Source organism: Sander lucioperca, chromosome 13 (genome assembly GCF_008315115.2).
Source record: "Sander lucioperca isolate FBNREF2018 chromosome 13, SLUC_FBN_1.2, whole genome shotgun sequence".
In the NCBI taxonomy this organism is placed as follows: Eukaryota; Metazoa; Chordata; class Actinopteri; order Perciformes; family Percidae; genus Sander; species Sander lucioperca.
In genome coordinates, this window is record NC_050185.1 from 26,774,451 (window position 1) to 26,796,950 (window position 22,500).

The following is a 22,500-nucleotide window of genomic DNA, read 5'->3' on the forward strand; positions in this document are numbered from 1 at the left end:
CTATACTATGACTTTTTTTGACATACTATACTATGACTTTTTTTGACATACTGTACTGACTTTTTTGATATACTGTACTATGACTTTTTTTTTATATACTATGACTTTTTTCGACGTACTATACTATGACTTTTTTTGACATACTATACTATGACTTTTTTTCGACATACTATACTTTGACTTTTTATGACTTTTCGACATACTATACTATGACTTTTTATGACTTTTCGACATACTATACTATGACTTTTTATGACTTTTTTTGACATACTATACTACGACTTTTTTGATATACTATACTATGACTTTTTTTGATATACTATACTATGACTTTTTTAGATATACTATACTATGACTTTTTATGACTTTTTTTGATATACTATACTATGACTTTTTTAGGATATACTATACTTTGACTTTTTATGACTTTTTTCGATGTACTATACTTTGACGTTTTTTGACATACTATACTATGACTTTTTTTGACATACTGTACTATGACTTTTTTTGATATACTGTACTATGACTTTTTTTGATATACTATGACTTTTTTCGACATACTATATTATGACTTTTTTTCGACATACTATACTTTGACTTTTTATGACTTTTCGACATACTATACTATGACTTTTTATGACTTTTCGACATACTATACTATGACTTTTTTTCGACATACTGTACTATGACTTTTTTTGATATACTATACTATGACTTTTTTTGATATACTATACTATGACTTTTTTTGATATACTATACTATGACTTTTTTAGATATACTATGACTTTTTTTGATATACTATACTATGACTTTTTTTGATATACTATGACTTTTTTAGATATACTGTACTATAACTTTTTTGATATACTGTACTATAACTTTTTTCAACAGACTATAATATGACTTTTCATGACTTTTTTCGACATACTATACTATGACTTTTTTTCGACATACTATGACTTTTTTCGACATACTATATTATGACTTTTTTTGATATACTATACAATGACTTTTTTCAACATACTATACTATGACTTTTTTTCGACATACTGTACTATGACTTTTCAACATACTATACTATGACTTTTTTTCGACATACTGTACTATGACTTTTTTCGATGTACTATACTATGACTTTTTTCAACATACTATACTTTGACTTTTTATGACTTTTTTTCAACATACTATTCTATGACTTTTTTCGACATACTGTACTATAACCTTTTTTGATATACTATAACTTTTTTTGATATACTATACTATAACTTTTTTTGATATACTATACTATGACTTTTTTCAACATACTATACTATGACTTTTTTTGACATACTGTACTATGACTTTTTTCAACATACTATACTATGACTTTTTTTCGACATACTGTACTATGACTTTTTTCAACATACTATACTATGACTTTTTTTCGACATACTATGACTGACTTTTTTCAACATACTATACTATGACTTTTTTTCGACATACTGTACTATGACTTTTTTCGACATACTGTACTATGACTTTTTTCGATGTACTATACTATGACTTTTTTCAACATACTATACTTTGACTTTTTATGACTTTTTTCGACATACTGTACTATAACTTTTTTTGATATACTATACTATAACTTTTTTTCATATACTATACTATGACTTTTTTCAACATACTATACTATGACTTTTTATTTAATGTTTAAAAATAGCAACAGCAGATTTGGCCATTAAATTAAAAACAACACAGAGTAAAGTCACAAACAATATTTATTATCATCCTTGTTCAGGCGCAGGCGATCTTCCAGAAGATTCTCCCTGACGAGGAGTTCTGTCCTCCGGCCCCGAACCCTGAAGACATCGTGTACGACGGAGAGAACAACTCGTCCTCTACGCCAGGAGACGGGGAGACACTGGAGGGGGAGAAAGAGAAGGAGGAGACACTGGAGGGGGAGGTAGAGAAGGAGGAGAAAGTGGAGGGAGAGGTAGAGAAGGAGGAGAAAATGGAAGGAGAGGTAGAGAAGGAGGAGTAACACGCAGAAATCTACAAACGTTCCACAGAAGCCAAAATCTCCTGCAGTGCATTGTGGGTTAAAGTTGCCTTCGTTTGTTGTTTTAAATCTTTTATTATTTTTCTAGCATTTATTATTTTTCTGCTTTCTGTCTTATTTAAATACTGTTAACAGTTTGTTCTGTGGAAAAATTAAAGTGTCAACATGCATTAAAACTGTCATCAGTTTATTTGGAATGTTATTCGTATAATATGTTGAAAAAGTCATAGTATAGTATGTCAAAAAAGTTATAAAAAGTCATAGTATAGTACGTCGAAAAAGTCAAAAAATAGTATAGTATGTCGAAAAAAGTCAAAAAAGTCATAGTATAGTATGTCAAAAAAGTCAAAAAATAGTATAGTATGTCGAAAAAAGTCATAAAAAGTCAGTATAGTATGTCGAAAAATCATAGTGTAGTATGTCGAAAAGTCATAAAAAGTCATAGTATAGTATGTCGAAAAAGTTATAAAATAGTCATAGTATAGTATGTCGAAAAAAGTCAGTATAGTATTTGGAAAAAAAAGTCATAAAGTCATAGTATAGTATAGTATGTCCAAAAAGTCATAGTATAGTATGTCGAAAAAAGTCATAAAAAGTCATAGTATAGTATGTCGAAAAAGTCATAAAAAGTCATAGTATAGTATGTCGAAAAGTCATAAAAAGTCATAGTATAGTATGTCGAAAAGTCATAAAAAGTCATAGTATAAAATGTTGAAAAAGTCATAAGAAGTCATAGTATAGTATGTTAAAAAAAAAGTCAAAAAGTCATAGTATAGTATGTCCAAAAAGTCATAGTATAGTATGTCGAAAAAAGTCATAAGTCAGTATAGTATGTCGAAAAGTCATTGTGTAGTTTGTCGAAAAGTCATAAAAAGTCATAGTATAATATGTTGAAAAAAGTCATAAGTCAGTATAGTATGTCGAAAAGTCATAGTATAGTATGTCGAAAAAAGTCAGTATAGTATTTGGAAAAAAAAGTCATAAAAAGCCATAGTATAGTACGTCGAAAAGTCATAAAAAGCCATAGTATAGTACGTCGAAAAGTCATAAAAAGTCATAGTATAGTATGTCGAAAAGTCATAAAAAGTCATAGTTTAGTATGTGGAAAAAAAGTCATAGTATAGTATGTCGAAAGTCATAAAAAGTCATAGTATAGTATGTCGAAAAAGTCATAAAAAGTCATAGTATAAAATGTTGAAAAAGTCATAAGAAGTCATATTATAGTATGTTAAAAAAAAGTCAAAAAGTCATAGTATAGTATGTCCAAAATGTCATAGTATAGTATGTCGAAAAGTCATTAAAAGTCATAGTATAGTATGTTGAAAAAAGTCAAAGTCATAGTATAGTATGTCGAAAAAGTTATAAAATAGTCATAGTATAGTATGTCGAAAAAAGTCAGTATAGTATTTGGAAAAAAAAGTCATAAAAAGCCATAGTATAGTATGTCGAAAAAAGTCAGTATAGTATTTGGAAAAAAAAGTCATAAAAAGTCATAGTATAGTATGTCGAAAAGTCATAAAAAGTCATTGTATAGTATGTCAAAAGTCATAAAAAGTCATAGTATAGTATGTCGAAAAAAGTCATAAAAAGTCATAGTATAGTACGTCGAAAAGTCATAAAAAGTCATAGTATAGTATGTCTAAAAAGTCATAAAAAGTCATAGTATAGTTTGTCAAAAGTCATAAAAAGTCATAGTATAGTATGTCAAAAGTCATAAAAAGTCATAGTATAGTTTGTCAAAAGTCATAAAAAGTCATAGTATAGTATGTCGAAAAAAGTCATAAAAAGTCATAGTATAAAATGTTGAAAAAGTCATAAGAAGTCATATTATAGTATGTTAAAAAAAGTAAAAAAGTCATAGCATAGTATGTCGAAAAAGTCAGCATAGTATGTGGGAAAAAAAATCATAAAAAGTCATAGTATAGTACGTCGAAAAGTCATAAAAAGTCATAGTATAGTATGTCGAAAAAAGTCAGTATAGTATTTGGAAAAAAAAGTCATAAAAAGCCATAGTATAGTATGTTGAAAGTCATAAAAAGTCATAGTATAGTATGTCGAAAAGTCATAAAAAGTCATAGTATAGTATGTCTAAAAAGTCATAGTTTAGTATGTCAAAAGTCATAAAAAGTCATAGTATAGTTTGTCAAAAGTCATAAAAAGTCATAGTATAAAATGTTGAAAAAGTCATAAGAAGTCATATTATAGTATGTTAAAAAAAAGTCAAAAAGTCATAGTATAGTATGTCCAAAAAGTCATAGTATAGTATGTCGAAAAGTCATTAAAAGTCATAGTATAGTATGTTGAAAAAAGTCAAAAAAGTCATAGTATAGTACGTCGAAAAGTCATAAAAAGTCATAGTATAGTATGTCGAAAAAGTTATAAAATAGTCATAGTATAGTATGTCGAAAAAAGTCAGTATAGTATTTGGAAAAAAAAGTCATAAAAAGCCATAGTATAGTATGTTGAAAGTCATAAAAAGTCATAGTATAGTATGTCGAAAAAAGTCATAAAAAGTCATAGTATAGTACGTCGAAAAGTCATAAAAAGTCATAGTATAGTATGTCTAAAAAGTCATAAAAAGTCATAGTATAGTTTGTCAAAAGTCATAAAAAGTCATAGTATAGTTTGTCAAAAGTCATAAAAAGTCATAGTATAGTATGTCGAAAAAAGTCATAAAAAGTCATAGTATAAAATGTTGAAAAAGTCATAAGAAGTCATATTCTAGTATGTTAAAAAAAAGTAAAAAAGTCATAGCATAGTATGTCGAAAAAGTCAGCATAGTATGTGGGAAAAAAAATCATAAAAAGTCATAGTATAGTACGTCGAAAAAAGTCATAAAAAGTCAGTATAGTATGTCGAAAAATCATAGTGTAGTATGTCGAAAAGTCATAAAAAGTCATAGTATAGTATGTCGAAAAAGTTATAAAATAGTCATAGTATAGTATGTTGAAAAAAGTCAGTATAGTATTTGGAAAAAAAAGTCATAAAAAGCCATAGTATAGTATGTTGAAAGTCATAAAAAGTCATAGTATAGTATGTCGAAAAAAGTCATAAAAAGTCATAGTATAGTATGTCGAAAAGTCATAAAAAGTCATAGTATAGTATGTCAAAAGTCATAAAAAGTCATAGTATAGTATGTCTAAAAAAGTCATAGTATAAAATGTTGAAAAAGTCATAAGAAGTCATATTATAGTATGTTAAAAAAAAGTAAAAAAGTCATAGCATAGTATGTCGAAAAAGTCAGCATAGTATGTGGGAAAAAAAATCATAAAAAGTCATAGTATAGTACGTCGAAAAGTCATAAAAAGTCATAGTATAGTATGTCGAAAAAAGGCATAAAAAGTCATAGTATAGTACGTCGAAAAGTCATAAAAAGTCATAGTATAGTATGTCGAAAAGTCATAAAAAGTCATAGTATAGTATGTCGAAAAAAGTCATAAAAAGTCATAGTATAGTACGTCGAAAAGTCATAAAATGTCATAGTATAGTATGTCTAAAAAGTCATAGGTTAGTATGTCAAAAGTCATAAAAAGTCATAGTATAGTATGTCGAAAAAAGTCATAAAAAGTCAGTATAAAATGTTGAAAAAGTCATAAGAAGTCATATTATAGTATGTTAAAAAAAAGTAAAAAAGTCATAGCATAGTATGTCGAAAAGGTCAGTATAGTATGTGGGAAAAAAAATCATAAAAAGTCATAGTATAGTATGTTGAAAAGTCATAAAAAGTCATAGTATAGTATGTCGAAAAATCGTAAAAAGTCATAGTATAGTATGTCAAAAAAAGTCATAGTATGTCGAAAAAGTTATAAAATAGTCATAGTATAGTATGTCGAAAAAAGTCAGTATAGTATGTGGGAAAAGAAATCATAAAAATGAATGAAATGTAAGACCTATATCTCGACATTAAAGTACAATGAAATATAGAGTCACTAAAGTACCTACAAAGTAAATGAAAGTATTTAAATATAATAAAATAGTAATTATGACCTGTACATATACAGGATGGAGCTAAAGAAACAACACGAGTATTTCAGCATTAGATAAGAAAATTAAGAACTGTTTAAAATGATTTAAGACCGAGAACTCAAAACTTCAGCCAACTCAAAGATGCAGTAGTTAAGACTTCTAAACTACCTTTCTGTCATATCTGCTGAAACTGACCCTATGTTCTAGTAGAACTACAGGAAGCAGGTCATTAAAATAAATCCAGCTCCTCTGGCTCCACCTACAGCCTGCTCCCTCTTCAGATGCACCAATCAGGGCAGGGGGGCGTGTCTAACTGTTCAGATGCACCAATCAGGGCAGGGGGGCGTGTCTAACTGCGTGTCAATCACTGCTCATTCATGGTGATATCTAAAGGTTAAAATGTTTACCCTATTCACGTGAGAAAAAGAATGAATAGGCTATATTTGGGTATTTTTCTAAACTTTCCCCTATTCTTCAGGGCTTTCTTCTCCTTACTCAGGACATCTTGAGGATACAAAATCAGTTGACTTTGATTCTGTTGCAATTTGACCTAGGTTGACCCCCATTTTGGCTTAAAATGACTGGACTACAATGAGAATATGACACAGATACAGTGCCCCCCCCCTCTGCTAAATCAGTAATTTCACTGGATAACAATGAATATATGTATTCATTATTATAACAGAGGATACATGCAAAATATTGAACATATGAAAAAAACTATGAAAGTCCCTTCATGGACCAGAATCACATGACATGATAATGAGGTGTAAACAATAAATAAATTAAAATAAAACTGTCCTTGACGGGGTTCCAGGTGCATCGGCGACAGCATCACAGGATATTAAGCCTGTTTCCTTCAACCTGTCACAGTGGCCCAATCCCAAAGTCCGGACTCACAGACTCACGGACTTTGGTGCGCGTTCTTGTGAAATTCGCAAGTGCTTAGGGTTGTCCCAAAGGCCCTGAGGATTTGAGGACACACTTACCGAGCCCTTTCCGTGAGTCTGCATTAGGGCTTTGACTCTGAACTTCGATATTCAAATATAATTCGAATATAAAAAAAAATATTGATATTCGAACGAATATTAGACAGCCCTTAATATTCGAATTTCGAACCTGTTATGGGCATTATTTTTTTGTTAATGTGTTTGCTTGTAAACCTTGTTTTCAATTCAGACTCCGAGGCTTTTTCACGCATTTCAAAATGTAACTACACGTCACGGTGACGCACGTTGCTCGGCCGCGGCTTGGTAGCGCATTTCCCCCCGACTCATTTCCTGGTTCTCCTTCTCCATCAACAACATGAGATCAAGGAGAGGGTTAACTTCTCCTGGTTCTCCTTCTCCATCAACAACATGAGATCAAGGAGAGGGTTAACTTCTCCTGGTTCTCCTTCTCTATAACAACATGAGATCAAGGAGAGGGTTAACTTCTCCTGGTTCTCCTCCTCTATAACAACATGAGATCAAGGAGAGGGTTAACTTCTCCTGGTTCTCCTCCTCTATAACAACATGAGATCAAGGAGAGGGTTAACTTCTCCTGCTCCAGATGTCTCACTGTGGTCAGAAAACACAGGGGAGACGATTTGTTTCTCTCACTATGACTCTAGAGTCGCTACTCGCTCTGAAGCTACCGGTAATCACCGTCACTCTCTCACAACACACACACACACACACACACACACACACACACACACACACACACACACCAGCGGCTCGACGCACACACCAGCGCAAAAGTATGAACATCAGACCACTTACGTAGGCTACGGTGAAATATCCGACCTTCCTGTCGAAAGCATATTGTTTGTGTTTAATCCAGGGTCTGACTTTTAATTTTTAATAAAAACCAGTGGTGGCAGTGTGTTCTTCTTCTACCAACATCATTGCACGCCTACTGACTGATACACTGCCCCCTGGTGGACAGAACATATACCAAGTTTGATACCAATATAAGCCTTACTGAAGGCATTTAATGGTCAAAATATTATTAATAAATATTCGAATATATTCGAATATTAATATTAATAAACAAACGAACTTCGAATATGATTTTTGGGCAAAAGTCAAAGCCCTAGTCTGCATCGATGTAGACTTCACCAAAGGGAATTACCCACAGTTCAAAGCGTTGTGACGTTTAAGTAAGTAAGTACATTTTATTTATACAGCGCTTTTCACAGACAAGGTCACAAAGTGCTTTACAATATGCATAGACAATAAAAACATGGTAAAAATAGTCAATAGAATAAAATACAAATACAACAGATATTATATAATAATAATAAATGAAAGACACAGGCTACCCAAAAGCTAGCCTGAACAGGTGAGTCTTTTAAACCAGTCCACATTCTCAGCCAACCTGATGCTGGCTGGCAGAGCATTAGTCTGGGGGCCGTAGCAGCGAAGGCTCTATCCCCACGTCTTCAGACGAGTGCGTGGCGTGGAGAGCAGATTTTGAGTGACAGACCTGAGAGACCGGGAGGGGGTGTGTAAGTGAATTATGTTGGCAAGATAATCAGGGGCCTGACCATGTAGCGCTCTATAGGTTATAGTAAGAATTTTGAATTGGATCCTGTAGGTTACAGGAAGAAGGGAGCAGAGTAGAGGGGTGATATGGGTGCGCCTGTTTACCGCGGAGAACATAGGGAAATCTGGGAATTACAAAGGTAAACAACAGCACGACCACGACCACGGAGCAGACCAGTCTGTCGTCCAGCTGGTAAAACTAGAGGTTGAATAAACGTGGAATCAGGCAGCCGTCTCCTGGGCCTCGGCCGTGTGGAAAGCAACAAACTTAAAATGAAAATTCCCAAACCGGCAAGTGTCAGCAACATCTTTTTTGTTAAACGTCACCAAGGTAACATGAGATTTTTTTTTTACAAGTTACTACATTACAGTTTTATTACATTTTCGATCAGGTTAAGTTCACATTGAATAACATTTTCAGGAAATTAATACATCGTTGGGTGCCAATGAAACCCATTCTGCTCACAGTTTTCCTTTTTGTAGTTCCACCTAAATGGCGTCATGTATGGGACAAAATGTGTTTTTAAAAAAACAAATTAAGGTTTAACGCCAGTGATGCCGGGTAACTCGTTACTTGTAACTCGTTACTCTCATCTGACCACTTTTTTCAGTAACGAGTAATCTAACGCGTTACTATTTCCAAACCAGTAATCTGATTAAAGTTACTTATCCAAGTCACTGTGCGTTACTATTTTTGTCATTTTCCTTAGTAAAAATATATATTTTTGCTTTCTTCTTGCGTCTCGGGGAGTGAAGTCACGTATGGGACGACAAGTCACGTTTTCATCATGAGGACAGGTCACGTTTTCATCATGAGGACAGGTCACGTCATGAGGACAGGTCACGTTTTCATCATGAGGACAGGTCACGTGTACCACGCAGCGACACAAACATAAACAACAATGGAGGGAGGAGAGAGATGCGTGTTTTCTAGCTGGAAATACAGTCACTATTTTGAGCTTATGTCAGCTAAAGATGCCAATATTAAGGTTGGTTGTACACTCTGTGCTGGTGACAACAATAAAGTGCTATCTAGCTACAAAAACACTACGTCAAATTAGAAGAAACATTTGGAGTCGCAGCACTGCAGTCAAACTTACAGAGCAAGTCCCAGCAGGTGGTCGAAGCAGAGAGCAGGAGGTCCCCCACCACCCAAACAACAAAAGCTGGACTTCGGTGCAAAACCAGTAAGTGGGGGAGCGTTGAAGAGGTTGGTGGGGCAGTATGTTGTAGAGGAAATGCTGCCCTTAAACACGGTTGACTCGCCTTCGTTTCGTGCCATAATAAACTAGATTCCTACTACTGTCAATGCTGAGCTGCCTCACAGTAAACCGGTTGTCATTTTTATGTTGAGGCGGCGGGGGTGTTGTCAGCAGCTGCTGAATGTAACTAATAAAGTAACTTGTAATCTAACTTAGTTACTTTTAAAATCAAGTAATCTGTAAAGTAACTAAATTACTTTTAAAATCAAGTAATCTGTAAAGTAACTAAGTTACTTTTTCAAAGTAACTGTGGCAACACTGTTTAACGCAAACCTACAGTCCAGACTAAACTAAATAACTCCTGATTATCATCTCCCATAATTCGACACTAACAAGAGCAAGTCACTCTTAACCTCACAGATCTTTGTTTTAATATTAAATCATCTGCAGTCGTTTATATTTTCAATAAAGAAGGCTTACCCCCCTTGGTCCCAATCCCATTTCTACCTATCTGAGCCCATGTGGCCTCACACACTCACTCACTCAGCACCTGAGATCAGTTCAGTCCTCACCGGCAATCTCACCGGATGCCGAACGTCTCCGGAACGTCTCCGGAACATCGACGGAGTCGTTAGGTTTCCATTAAAGTCAATGTGTGTATAGTGTGTATAGTGTGTGTATTGTGTGTATAGTGTGTGTATTGTGTGTATAATGTGTGTATAGTGTGTGTATTGTGTGTATAGTGTGTGTATTGTGTGTATAGTGTGTGTATTGTGTGTATAGTGTGTGTATTGTGTGTATAATGTGTGTATAGTGTGTGTATTGTGTGTATAGTGTGTGTATTGTGTGTATAGTGTGTGTATTGTGTGTATAGTGTGTGTATTGTGTGTATAATGTGTGTATAGTGTGTGTATTGTGTGTATAGTGTGTGTATTGTGTGTATAGTGTGTGTATTGTGTGTATAGTGTGTGTATAGTGTGTGTATTGTGTGTATAGTGTGTGTATTGTGTGTATAGTGTGTGTATTGTGTGTATAATGTGTGTATAGTGTGTATAGTGTGTGTATAGTGTGTGTATTGTGTGTATAGTGTGTGTATTGTGTGTATAGTGTGTGTATTGTGTGTATAATGTGTGTATAGTGTGTATAGTGTGTGTATAGTGTGTGTATTGTGTGTATAGTGTGTGTATTGTGTGTGTATTGTGTGTATAGTGTGTGTATTGTGTGTATAGTGTGTGTATTGTGTGTATAGTGTGTGTATTGTGTGTATAGTGTGTGTATTGTGTGTATAATGTGTGTATTGTGTGTATAGTGTGTGTATTGTGTGTGTATTGTGTGTATAGTGTGTGTATTGTGTGTATAGTGTGTGTATTGTGTGTATAATGTGTGTATAGTGTGTGTATTGTGTGTATAGTGTGTGTATTGTGTGTATAGTGTGTGTATTGTGTGTATAATGTGTGTATAGTGTGTGTATTGTGTGTATAGTGTGTGTATAGTGTGTGTATTGTGTGTATAGTGTGTGTATTGTGTGTATAATGTGTGTATTGTGTGTATAGTGTGTGTATAGTGTGTGTATTGTGTGTATAGTGTGTGTATTGTGTGTATAGTGTGTGTATTGTGTGTATAATGTGTGTATAGTGTGTGTATTGTGTGTATAGTGTGTGTATAGTGTGTGTATTGTGTGTATAGTGTGTGTATTGTGTGTATAGTGTGTGTATTGTGTGTATAATGTGTGTATAGTGTGTGTATTGTGTGTATAATGTGTGTATAGTGTGTGTATTGTGTGTATAGTGTGTGTATTGTGTGTATAATGTGTGTATTGTGTGTATATTGTGTGTATAGTGTGTGTATTGTGTGTATAGTGTGTGTATTGTGTGTATAATGTGTGTATTGTGTGTATAGTGTGTGTATAGTGTGTGTATTGTGTGTGTATTGTGTGTATAATGTGTGTATAGTGTGTGTATTGTGTGTATAGTGTGTGTATTGTGTGTATAGTGTGTGTATTGTGTGTATAGTGTGTGTATTGTGTGTATTGTGTGTGTATTGTGTGTATAGTGTGTGTATTGTGTGTGTATTGTGTGTGTATTGTGTGTGTATAGTGTGTGTATTGTGTGTATTGTGTGTATTGTGTGTGTATTGTGTGTATAGTGTGTGTATTGTGTGTGTATTGTGTGTGTATTGTGTGTGTATTGTGTGTGTATTGTGTGTATTGTGTGTATTGTGTGTGTATTGTGTGTATTGTGTGTATTGTGTGTGTATTGTGTGTATTGTGTGTATTGTGTGTATAGTGTGTGTATTGTGTGTATAGTGTGTGTATTGTGTGTATAGTGTGTGTATTTCCACTGACTGCAGAACGTCTGCGTCCCGACTCCGTCCCAGCTCCGGCGGTCCCAGTCCTCCGGAGCAGATACCAGAGCTTCTGTTGTTGCCGGACGCCGGAGAGCTCCGCAGCAACTCAGCACACGGCAGATAGTGGAGGACAGGAAGTCGAACACAGAAACAAAATAAAACATCCGGTTACTTTTCAAAGTAAAATCCAGCGTGCTCACGGCGGATCATATCTCCCTGCACTACACCTTGAAAACACAGCTCAGAGTAGTTCCCCCTCTACTCCTCTGGATGAAACTAACTGGTGGTGGTTTTGTGGTTCTATTCTACGTGAATTCGTGAGATCTCGTGGGTCCTCGTAACTACAGCTGTCAGTCATGGCCGCAGCCGTGCAGCAACAAATCAGGACCTGGTGGGTGTTGACGGACGGTGGAGCACGCAGACGTTCCTCAGCGGAGCCGGGATAGGCGGAGTTTGACATTCGAGCCAGGGGGGGGGCAAAAAAACCCTCAAAAAAACTCATTGTAGCAGCTGAGACCTGGCTACCATTTGGGGAACACAGCACCAGCACATACGGACAAAACAAACATGCTAAATAAACATATATGTTTATTTTTAAAGCAGATTATAAATTACATTGTAACAATTTAACAACTCGCCCTTATGAAATCCAGTCACAGCACGGCTGTCTGGGAACGCAATAGACAGACGGTGGCGGGACGCCCCGACACTTAAATTCAACTAAAATGTAACAGTGACCAATCAGTGTTGGACCTCCAGTCTGTTGAGATGATCTCCAAACTCACCATAAAACGTTAAGACACGTTGAGAGAAAAGATCTGTATTTTGCCGTAATCCAATGACACGAAATAATGTTTTTACTAAAGCAGTATATGAAATCAGGTGTATTACCTACCACCATTTAGTTGTTTTGTGTTATTTAAAATATTTATAAAATATCTGGTCATGCCATGAAACAATGCAATTACCCACTTCAGCCGCCAGGGGACCAGGGGGAGCAGGGGGGGGCAGTGCTCCCCCTGGTCCCCCGCAAACACTGCGTATGGAGCCGGTCCACAGACGTTCTGCATCCAGTGGAAATCCACAGTCAGTCCTCAGGGCTAACTTTGGGATTGGGTTCACAAACTCTTAACTTGAAGCACTAAATCTGATTTTTATTATTATAATATTTAGGGGAGCTTGAGCCCCCCTAAATATTGCCTAAATCGGCCTGCTGTTTACGACCTGTGAGGCTGTACGGGGTGAGAAATGAACCGTACGGCTCTACACGGCGTCTGCTCTGAGAAGACGATGGAGGAGGATTTCATCACCATGGCGACCCAAAACAGCCTCATAGAAATGTAGAAGTGATCTTTACGTGTGTGAGGCTTCAGGTTGTTACTCAGTGGGGGGTACAACAAACCGCCCCTACCCACAATCCCCAGGGAGAGGCACAGCTGCATGCTGGGTAACTAAAGGGTAACATGACCCTCTGAGAACATTTTCTTAAATTCATATTTTAGGGTTTTATATAATAGGAACTCAGCTCTGTCCCAGAGCGATGTGGAAATGTTCGATGTACAGAAAATATATGTTGAAAAAAATAATAATTGACAATTTTTGTTTTTTAATCCACAAAAATGTCCTTTAACTGGACGAAGCTGAGAGACAGGAACAGAAGGAGCTGATGAACGGAGAGGTCACCGTTAATGTTTGATGTTAAAATGAAAAGGTTGTTGGTTTGAAACCGGCAGGGACCGGTTTGAGTCCAACTGGAGGCCCGCGGCCCGAACACGGCCCCTCAGATTAACATCCTACACACTGGTTATAGTAGAAAATATAAAAACACAAAAACATGACAGAAAACACACAATGTTGAAAAAAAAAACAGCAAAATATTTTAAAAAATTAGACAAATGCAACATTGCAGTAAAAAAGTCAAAGATAAGAGTTTTTCAAAATAAAAGCATGTGAATAAACTACATTTGTGTCTGGATGTGATTCTTATTTCTTAGAGAAGTTAGACTCCTTGTGTTACAGATAGTAAAATATAATATAATATATACATATATATATCTATATATTTTATATAATCAGTATATTTATATATATTATAAACCTCAACAGGAACCAGATTACTGTTGTTTTTATTCATAGTTTTTCAGTAAACAACCCAACATATTTCCACTGTTGAGTTCTCTGAATGTTTGGAGGATGTTGTGACTCGGGGCTCTGCTGCCTCCTGCTGGCCGACACACCTACAGGGGGGTGGACACAATAATGGGAACACGTGGAGTGGCAGTCCAGTGTTTACGGTTTTAATATTCTATTAAACCATGTAAGGTGTGTGTGTCTCTAGGTGTGTGTGTGTCTCTAGGTGTGTGTGTGTGTGTCTCTCTAGGTGTGTGTGTGTCTCTAGGTGTGTGTGTGTGTCTCTCTAGGTGTGTGTGTGTCTCTAGGTGTGTGTGTGTGTGTGTTGACCCAGTAGTGCCCCATTGCACCACTGGGTCAACACTGACCCGGGAAGACCACAAATGCTATAAAATAAAACACCCAAAATTCAACCCGTGTTATTTTTGGTTAATTTGGTTGAAAGAAACTCATATTTCTGATGAAGAAACTTTGAAAACGGGTCAAATTTGACCCGAAGACAACATAAGGGTTAACCGTTGTGTGGTCCTCCCAGTTTATAAAGCATGAAGTATAAATGATGACCCAGTTCTGTTACATCTTCTTAGCCAACCTCTTTCCAACCTATTACCACTAGTTTACACTTATTTTAATATATGGTCAAAAAACTTGTGTAAAATTATACCTAATTTCTGAGTTAATAAAAGCTGAAATCATGAGTTATTTTGACTACCAGTTGAGATCAGAGGAACATATGTTGATGGTATTCAGACTGGTATGAGTCAAAGTTTAGTCACGATATTTAAATTGTTTTAATGGCAGCCAATAATCACACTTGTCTGTTTTGGCTATTAATAAAGTATAAAGTATAAATTATCACCCAATTCTATTTTACACCTTCTCACCAACTTCATTCCAACTCATGACCACTAGTTTTACACTTAATTTTGGAATTTATGGTGAATAAACTTCATTTATATGAAATAATACCTCATTTTGGGGTAACAAGCATAAATTATGAATTATTTTCATTATAGTTGAGTTCAGATGAACCTGTTTGTGAATAATCACTGACTGGTATATGTTAGTGATTAGTCAGGATATGGTTTTGAAACCATTTTATTATTTTTTAATGGCAGCCAATAATCCCAGCTGGTGTCTTCCTGGTTAAACGTGGTCTGCTTTGCGTGTTTATAAAGCATAGACAATATTAATCACTCAATTCTGTGTTACAGCTTTTATTCAGCTTCATTCCAACTCATCTCAACTAGTTTTACACTTATTCTTTTCTTATTCTTTTCTATTCCTGGTCAACAGACCTCCTTTACATGAAATTATACCTTCTGAGTAAAATGAGATCATTAGTTGTGTTTGGACTGATGGCTGTATGTGATAATTATTATATTCCAGGTTAAAATTAACAGATGCAGTGGTATTCACAAACAACGGAGAGCTACCAAAACGGAAAAAAACTAATTTACGGAAAATGGTCTCATCTCCATTTAGGAAAAAACACAAACGGTGTTATAACAAGTTTACAGAGCTGCAGTTTGAAGTTGTGTCTGTAGGTTTATGTCTCTGTATGTGTGTATGCGTCTGTCTGTGTGTCTGTCTGTCTGTCTGTGTCTCTGTGTGTGTGTGTCTGTGTGTCTGTCTGTGTGTGTGTCTGTCCGTCTGTCTCTCTGTGTGTGTGTCTGTGTGTGTGTGTGTGTGTGTCTCTGTGTGTGTGTCTCTGTGTGTGTGTCTCTCTGTGTGTGTCTCTCTGTGTGTGTCTCTCTGTGTGTGTCTCTCTGTGTGTGTCTCTCTGTGTGTGTCTCTCTGTGTGTGTCTCTGTGTGTGTGTCTCTGTGTCTAAAACATGTTGTTTTTGATAACCTATGTAACCCTATATTCTGGTCCAGCCTCTAAACACAATGCTGAACCTGAAGATCTCTATAGTGTGTACTGGTCAACACTCCTGGTTGATGTAGATTTAGGTTGAACCAGAACCAGAACCAGAACGGCTGCTGGTCAGACCGAGGGATGAACGTGATGAATTCCTGTTTTAACTGAATGTGTCTGACGTTCTGATTTCAGCTGAGTGACTGAGAAGAGAAATAAAGTGTGGAGCCGTGTGGACGTTTAATGTTTTTATTGTTGTCAGACGGCGTGGGGTCAGAGGTTACAGACGACGACCACGGCGTCCACCCTTCCTCCTGGTGGAGTCTGACGGGATCGGAGTCACGTCCTCTAAACACACACAAGAAGAAGAAGAACAGGGATCAGATACCACAGAACAAGAACACAGGGATCAGACTGTGTGCGTGTGTGTGTGTGTGTGTGTGTGTGTGTGTGTGTGTGTGTGTGTGTCTCCTCACCGATGCGTCCGATCTTCATCCCAGACCGAGCCAGAGCTCTGAGAGCAGACTGAGCTCCAGGACCGGGAGTCTTGGTCCTGAAACAACAACCACATCTGTTAGCTCCACCAATCAGCAGCATCTGATCAATACCTCCACCAATCAACAGCTACCATTGACTCATCTTTGCATTAATGAGCTCATCCAGTCTACAGTCTACCCCTGATTAAGAGAGGGTGACTCAGCAGTCTACCCCTGATTAAGAGAGGGTGACTCAGCAGTCTACCCCTGGTTAAGCTCTCTCTAATATAACCGTATCAGCTGATCTGTTTGGGCTACAACATGAGCACGCAGGCTGAAACTCTACCAGGAGGGGTTGTTGGGATTAAGATATTAGCAGAAGGAAACTCAGCTAGCTGCTAGGCTAATGTTCAACGACACACACACACACACACACACACCCCCCCCCTCGGTGCATCAGGGCCTTTAGACTGTAGTTCTGTCTGAGAGGACTGGACCAGGTGAAGGAATCAATCATCTGCTGTTACAAACAAGCCCATCATACCTTACACAATACTACTACACAATACTACTACACAATACTACTACTACTGGCTACACAATACTACTACACAATACTACTACACAATACTACTACTACTGGCTACACAATACTACTACACAATACTACTACTGGCTACACAATACTACTACACAATACTACTACACAATACTACTACACAATACTACTACTACTGGCTACACAATACTACTACACAATACTACTACTGGCTACACAATACTACTACTACTGGCTACACAATACTACTCCTACTGGCTACACAATACTACTACACAATACTACTACACAATACTACTACTGGCTACACAATACTACTACACAATACTACTACTACTGGCTACACAATACTACTACTACTGGCTACACAATACTACTACTGGCTACACAATACTACTACACAATACTACTACTGGCTACACAATACTACTACTGGCTACACAATACTACTACTACTGGCTACACAATACTACTACTACTGGCTACACAATACTACTACTACTGGCTACACAATACTACTACTACTGGCTACACAATACTACTACTGGCTACACAATACTACTACTACTGGCTACACAATACTACTACTGGCTACACAATACTACTACTGGCTACACAATACTACCACTGGCTACACAATACTACCACTGGCTACACAATACTACCACTGGCTACAACTCCAGTCAGTTACCGGTGTCAGCCTGGAGTCATTTTATAGGATTTTTAATAAAATGTAAACACACCCGACACAGTATGACAGACAGACAGCGCGACAGACAGACAGCGCGACAGACAGACAGCGCGACAGACAGACAGGTGTGTTACCTGTTCCCCCCCGTAGCTCTCAGCTTGATGTGCAGTGCCGTGATGCCGAGCTCTTTGCAGCGCTGAGCGACGTCCTGAGCGGCCAACATGGCGGCGTACGGAGACGACTCGTCTCTGTCGGCCTTCACCTTCATCCCACCGGTCACACGGCAGATCGTCTCCCTGGAAACACACCGGCCAATCAGAACACAGGTACACTAACACTGCCTTCCCGGGATACCAGCATTCCAAGTTTAGGTACTACAGTTCCCACAATGCTTTGGGAGTTACTATCAGTTACTGATGGATGTACAGACATAATACTCACTGAAGTTCTGCTGCAACTTCTATGAATAAAATCCACAATATTTTAGATAGAATAGCTGCAATGTTTACAGTAACACGGTCTAAACATTCAGACTATTAAGTCTGAACATTACAACAAAATACTCTGAATAACTTCAGATTAATATGGAGGGAAGCTGGAATATTAAAGGCAAAAAGTCAGAAATACACACAACTATGAGTCTGTGTGTGTGTCTCTGCGTGTATGTCTCTGGGTGTGTGTGTGTGTCTCTCTGGGTGTGTGTGTGTGTGTGTGTGTCTCTGGGTGTGTGTGTGTCTCTGGGTGGGTGGGTGTGTGGGTGTGTGTCTCTGGGTGTGTGTTTGATCAGATAGAAAGAAGACCATTTCCCAGAGTTCCAGAGTGAGGAGGAGGAGGAGAAGCCTTACTTTCCGGAGAGGTCGGTGACGTGGACGAAGGTGTCGTTGAAGGAGGCGAAGATGTGACAGACTCCGAACACGTTCTCTCCTTCAGCGACCTGAGGACCCAGACTGATCACCTGCTCCTCCTTCTTTTCCTTCCCTTTACGAGGAGCCATCGTCTGCACACACACACATTAGAATATACACCAGTCAGTCAAACCCATATTAACACTTAGATTACATTACACCAGTCACACAAACATCATTAGTACATTCTTCACTCAACCCCAGGCCTAATTTACAACCTCCCAATAATCTAAACAAGTTCTTGGTTTCTCAACATTTGGACCATTTCTGAGACATTTCAGTTCAGTTTGCCGCCTGCTCCTTTTCCTTCTGTGTCTGTCTGTCTGCAGCTCTGTCTGTGTGTGCATCTCTGCCTGTCTGTGTGCGTGGGCATCTCTGCCTGCCTGTCGGCATCTCTGCCTGTGTGTTCCTTCCCTACGAGGAAGCCATCGTCTGGGAAACCAAACTTTAAATCTAACTTTATTCAGGGTTCCCCACGCTTACACGTTACAGTTAAGACCATTAACAATGAACTCAACACCAACTTCATCAGCTTCACTAGCTAACGTATCACAGGACGTCACAGAAGAGCTGCAGACTGTCTGGATATTTTCAGAATAAAAGTCAATATTTCTGGGGAAGAAATGAACAGCGTTTGGTTGGTGCCCGAGTTAGTGTCCGTTTAAAGACACAACGGCAGTTTATATTCTAGTATTACTCATTCATAAAACCTTTTATGGAAGATCTTCTTTATAGAGACTAAATCAAACATAAAACAGGATTGATGTTTTGATTCTCCACTAACACTAACAACCTAACTGACCCAGTTCCAGTCTGTACCAAACTCCAGCCGCAAAACACACGTTTTAACTCAAACTTAGAGTAACTCAGGTTTCACTCAAACTATAAGTCTGAACAGCACTTCTGTCAAAAATAATCGCTTATAGACACTGTACAGCCTGTATAAATTATAATTAAAACCACATTATTGTCAGCTAATGTCAGCTGGCTGAAGTCAGCTTCACCTGCCCTGCTGTCAGCCTGTGGGTCTTCTACCACACCTGTCCTGTCCTGTGCTTGTAGTTTAAAATCTAACGTCAGATGATGTCAAAGTGATCTACAGTCTGTCCGGTAACGGAACTACCGGTGTAACCTGCCCACATGGTGGTTAACGCTCCGGCTAACCAGCACCAATGCTAACACAGATGCTAACAGGCTTCAGATCTTAAAACTTAGAAGGGGGTTTAATCACAAACTATTACACATGTTGAGTGTTTAAGACTACTATATGGTTAGATGCACACTAAATATAACGGACAGTCTAACAAATTACGGTTAAATCTCAAGTTGTCATTTCCTTAAATCAGCTAAAAAATGCATTGAGTTTGGTTGGTGCCCGAGTTAGTGTCCGTTTAAAAGACAGAAAAGGCAGTTTTATATTCTAGTATTACTCATTTATTACAGCTTTTATGTAAGATCTTCATTTATAGAGACTAAGTCAAACATAACAGATGATTTGTTTTGTATCTCCACCAACATTAACACAACTGACGGACACAGTTCCAGTCCGTACCAAACTCCATCCGCGAAACACACATTTTAACGGAAATCTCAAAAGTTGCCGTTTTCCTTAAATCAGCTAAAAAAATGCATTGAGTTTGGTTGGTGCCGGAGTTTTAAAACTGCATTTAAACCGGGCTGGATGTTCGGGTCTGACTAAATGTAAGTGGACTAGCAGCTAGACATTAAGTTTGATCATAGATACATATTTGGGCTGATAGCAGATCGATAAACTGCGCGCGAGACAGATAAACAGGTGAGATAGCTTCAACTCTCGCGTGAAAATAATTTCACTTGCTTTGCTTTCAACTGTTAATACACCCAATAACTGACTCTGCAGACTTTTAATAGTGAATGAAATAAATCGGGAGTCTCTCCGTTTGGAGCTAAAATGGCGACATGTTGCAGCACACACACACAGAAACACGGGCAGAAAAACGCCTAAAATCGGACATTAAGTTTCACTCAGAGACACAATATCCCCGCGAACACAAACTATAATCATCACACATTGCACTCAGACACATTAAATAGTTGGATGTTCACCTGAAAAGCAGATTAAAGTCAGATTAAAGTGAGAGGAGAACTCACCGCTGTGTGTCTCTATACGAAGCAGAAACAAGAAAGGAAAGAACTTCCGCTTCCGGGGCCAAAGATGACGTCTTCTTGACGCGTTCAAGCGCGGGAACAAACTGCTGCTGCCGCCTAGTGGTCTCTACAGGAAACACACGCTCTTATTTATACATATATAATATTATTATATATTATATATATATATATATATATATATATATATATATATATATATATATATAATATATGTATATTATATATATAAATATATTTATATAATATACATATATTATATATATATATATATATATATATATATTACATATAGTTATAGATAAAATATAAATTATCTTTATTTTTAATAATTTACATATAATATTTATAATATTATTTTATTAACGTTTTATTTATTTTTAATTTAAATACAAATTAAATAAATAAAAAATAATTTAAAAAATGAAAAAATAAAATTAATAATTTAGAGAAAGTGGTACACGTTGAATGTACTAAAACTGAATTATTTATTCTAATTAGATGTGTCTAAAGGAAACAGAATCTTATTTTTATTAGTTTAATATACGTATTATATAAAATATAATAATAAAGATGAAATATACTTTATCTTAATTTCCTTAATGTATAAATGTATTTATAATATTTGTTATATAGTACTGTATACTCTTCCACCCCAGTTATATTACTGTCATGAGGGTGGACTAAATAACAGAAACACCTTGTCATGTCTCGTCCCTGTGTCATATTTCTGGTTTTAGTTTGTTTCATGTTTTCTGTATTTCCTGTTTTATTTTGTAGGTTCCCTGTCTTCCCCATAGACAGTATATATATATATATATATAATGGAGCAGCAGGTCCCGTGTCTCTGGACGGAGACCAGTGAAGTCTCTTTCCCGGTGATGGCTGAGCGTTACTGAGCAGCCTCCAACTGAGCTTGAAGACGTAGATGTGACGTGAGCAACCTGTCTGAAAGTTGGAAGTCTTCTGGTAGCTGTGCCAAGAGAAATCTCAATCATTCCCAATCTAGCAGAGACGGAGAGCGTAGGTATATGTAAGGAGATAACATAGACACAGGCTAATTATTGATCACTAAAATGATAGTTAACATTAGTAATTAAACTTAAACAGCTAATGGAAGTCCAAACTGCCTGAGAGCTTCTCCTGTACTATACGGTAATTCCTCTACTATGAGACAGTAAGTCTCGTGGTTATGACCCAATCGTTAGCCTATTTTTATAAAAACGTCTGCTACGGAGCCATAACGTGAGCTACAAGGTAATGGAGCCTTTTATACATTGTCGTGTTTCTTTAGAAATAAACAACGGACAAATAGAGTCTTTAAACTCTTCAGATGTAAAGTTATTCTCTGTCAAAGTGACGTCAGAATGAATGGCAGTCAATGGGATGCTAACGGGAGCTGATGGCTTGGTAGCATCAACATGGCTCCATAGGAGTTTGAGTTCTGAAGCGAACAAACACTAACTTACTCCCCGTGGACTGGTACCAGATCGTTGGACTCCCAGTTACACACATCAACAACAATGGCGCCCCCTGTTGATGCGATATTTACGAACTGGCGTGAGACTGGGTTTGGTATTTGCCTTTAATGCTAATGTGGGTCGGCCCGGTCTAGTAGCTAATCTCAGATAACATCTGCTGATGGGTCTGAT

At 36.9% G+C, this 22,500-nt stretch overlaps 3 protein-coding genes across 7 annotated transcripts in view; 1 reads left to right on the forward strand and 2 right to left on the reverse strand.

The window, feature by feature from the left end:
* chm (CHM Rab escort protein) overlaps nt 1-2,211 on the forward strand; it is a 45,862-nt gene extending 43,651 nt beyond the window's left edge. For 3 of the 4 annotated variants that reach the window (XM_031279643.2, XM_031279644.2, XM_035990814.1), the window contains exon 17: nt 1,781-2,211. In XM_031279643.2, the coding sequence (XP_031135503.1) occupies nt 1,781-2,023 (243 nt within the window). In that variant the 3' untranslated portion in view covers nt 2,024-2,211. The remainder of the gene's footprint in view (nt 1-1,780) is intronic. The other variant, XM_031279645.2, reaches the window with a different exon arrangement.
* The window catches only part of LOC116063573 (complement C1q-like protein 2), a 417,866-nt gene that overhangs the window by 97,947 nt on the left and 297,419 nt on the right, over nt 1-22,500 (reverse strand). The gene's annotated exons all lie outside the window — the stretch shown is intronic.
* On the reverse strand, nt 16,306-20,945 carry rps14 (ribosomal protein S14). 2 transcript variants are annotated; one of them, XM_031279648.2, is made up of 5 exons: nt 20,834-20,945; nt 18,644-18,795; nt 17,933-18,094; nt 16,549-16,625; nt 16,306-16,420 (listed from the first exon to the last, which is right to left on the reverse strand). In XM_031279648.2, the coding sequence occupies exons 2-5, from the start codon at nt 18,790-18,792 to the stop codon at nt 16,353-16,355; spliced, it is 456 nt and encodes a 151-aa protein (XP_031135508.1). In that variant the 5' UTR covers nt 18,793-18,795; nt 20,834-20,945; the 3' UTR covers nt 16,306-16,352. The 2 variants fall into 2 exon arrangements, with proteins under 2 accessions (XP_031135508.1, XP_031135509.1); XM_031279649.2 differs by having other exon boundaries at nt 20,789-20,905.